Here is a 2500-nt window from a genome sequence, read left to right on the forward strand (position 1 = left end):
ACTTGTCCCTGACCAGTGCAGCTGGGGCAAGCTGCTCACTCACAGTCACACTGATGTCCAGCTGCGCTCCCCCTTCTAGGACACCAACGGATGGACGTACGCGATACTTCTCTGGTGAGGTTGTCTTGATCTAGTTTAGGGGGGAAGGAAGGGTATATAACACACTTACTTTTATGATAAATTTTAATATTTTGGGTATTGTGATCATGAGAATCTGATTATTTGTGAATTGTTTTCATGAACATGGAAATTGATTCTAATTTCACTTTAATAAAAACTTCTACTTAAAAAAACACTGAATTTCAATGACAGTATATAGTATTAATGTTGAGGATGACAATGATATAAACAATAATGATGATGATAACAACTATAATATATGACTATATCAAGTACACCTGTAAATTGCAGTTTCTAGCTCAGCCGCTTTCATTATGAATAGCAGTTACAGAATACTGCAACCGCATGGTTTGAAAGGTCTTTCAGCTCAAATATCAAGTAGCTTCTGGCAACATCTGCCTCTTAACATGGCCAAATCAGCTGTACCTCCCAGTCACAATCACCTGCCTCCTCCTACTCTTTGCATGAGACTTGTTACAAAATGTGTTTATCAGTATTTCTCACCTAACTACTCCTCCAAACCCCAAGACCTGCATGTCCAAGCCCCTGCAATGTATATTTGCTCTACCAAATAAACTTCTGCATTGGTTTCACACCGTCTAACGGGACGATGATGATCAACTGATGATCCACTGTTTGGTAATTAGCACAATATCAAGAGTGTACACCTTTCTTGCCATAACATGCTGAAGACAAATGCTGGTTGGCAAGCATTTGCAAAGACAACCAGTTCCAAATTGTGCACCCTAACAAATGTTCACTTATTTGGCTCTGGCCACAGAAGTTCAGGAGCTACAGCCCTCAAATGTAGGTTGAAAGCTTGGACTTACACACTGGAAAATCAATTATGCTGCAGTCAAACATTCACAAAGTGAGATAAATGGGTTCTTCTCGAGCTTCTGATTCTTCACTCAAGTTGATGACCATGTGATCCCAGGATACATCTTGGTTCAGCTGGTGGAAATTATATTTGACAAACCAGTGAGCCATACATATTTTGGTTTGGAAAATGAAATTTATCATAATCGAAGACCAAATTGCTTTTGGTAAATGGGGAAAATTCTGGCAGGGGGTAAGATTGGGCTGAAGAATGGCCATTCTCAAACCAGAAAATTAGTATGGCATGTTATCATGCCATGGCTGTGCTGGCCTGAGTCCCATGCCACTGACTCATTGGAGGAGCTCATCTTTCCCTGTCAGTAGGAGCATCACTTGTTTGGTGTCACGATACACGTGCCTAACGGAAAGGAAACCATTTTTTCCAAACACTTGCTTATAAACTCCAGCTACAAATTATAACATAGCCAAAATTGTGACTGAATTTCCAATTAACCAGAAGCAAAAGGGGAAACTGCTGAATAACAGCTGCCAAAAGAATCCAACTTTCTTGGTATGAGCCAGTTTCTCCATGGGTACAGACACTTAATTTTTCTTCTTTATTCTTACCTTGTGAATTATCACCTAGGATTAGCTTCATCTATATATAACAATAAGTGGTAAGAAAGATTTACTTTATGTATATATCTAAACCCTAAGAAAAAAAAAAAATCACACTAAATCCTAATAAATAACTAAACTCCAATAAACATATAAAGGAAGAATATGACTGACCTAATAAATAATCAAAACATCCCATTGTGTATATTTGCACTGGAAAGTAAAAGTATTAGTAACAAAAAACATATGAACAAAGAGTAAAAATAAATCTCAATAATAATAACAATATGCTCTTGTACCTCCCCGTATTCTTAATCACATTTCAACTTTCTTCTCTCAGATTTCTTTTCAACAGTACTAGTATTACCTTGAAGGCCACAGGGCTGTCTGTTGGGTTAGTCAGTAAAATACTTGTTGAAGCACCAATTCGGCAGTTGCTGAACAGCAACTCTTCGCTTGGGTCGATATCTATGATGGCCTCTGCAATAGGAGAATGTGTTTATTATAAAATCTACAGTATAATGCCTGAAAATACTAAAGAGGGGCATACAAACATTAAAGTGATTCGGTAAATACAAATACATGAAACACAATAAAATACAACAAAAAATAAACACAGAATACTTAAATAAATGTGGACTTTTGTGAGCTTTATTTTTCTTGTCAGTTACCGCTTCCTTTCAAAATGCTACAAGATTTAGATTTATACATTACCACCAAACTACTGTGTGTACGTATATTAGATTTTTTTAATGACAATGAAGATGACATGGAAGAAAGAAAATGCAAGAAAATCAAGTTGAGATTTAATAATGCCAACAAGAAAATGAATTGTATATTCTGAACAGGAAGATGTCCCTGTAAAGATAAAGCCAGAGATTTGTTTGAAATTCACTCATTCATTCCCAACAGAATGTGTTCATTCTCTTTTAACCCCTGAATC

The 2500-nt window shown here is 36.6% G+C and overlaps 1 protein-coding gene across 5 annotated transcripts in view; it reads right to left on the minus strand.

The window, feature by feature from the left end:
* LOC125029500 (motile sperm domain-containing protein 2-like) overlaps window positions 1-2500 on the minus strand; it is a 41061-nt gene that overhangs the window by 8487 nt on the left and 30074 nt on the right. For all 5 annotated transcript variants that reach the window (XM_047619423.1, XM_047619425.1, XM_047619421.1 and 2 more), the window contains exons 7-8: window positions 1925-2037; window positions 1-130 (exon numbers count right to left, since the gene is read on the minus strand). The exon at window positions 1-130 is cut by the window's left edge and continues 68 nt beyond it. In XM_047619423.1, the coding sequence (XP_047475379.1) occupies window positions 1-130; window positions 1925-2037 (243 nt within the window). The remainder of the gene's footprint in view (window positions 131-1924; window positions 2038-2500) is intronic.

Source organism: Penaeus chinensis, chromosome 10, assembly GCF_019202785.1.
Source record: "Penaeus chinensis breed Huanghai No. 1 chromosome 10, ASM1920278v2, whole genome shotgun sequence".
Taxonomy (NCBI): domain Eukaryota; kingdom Metazoa; phylum Arthropoda; class Malacostraca; order Decapoda; family Penaeidae; genus Penaeus; species Penaeus chinensis.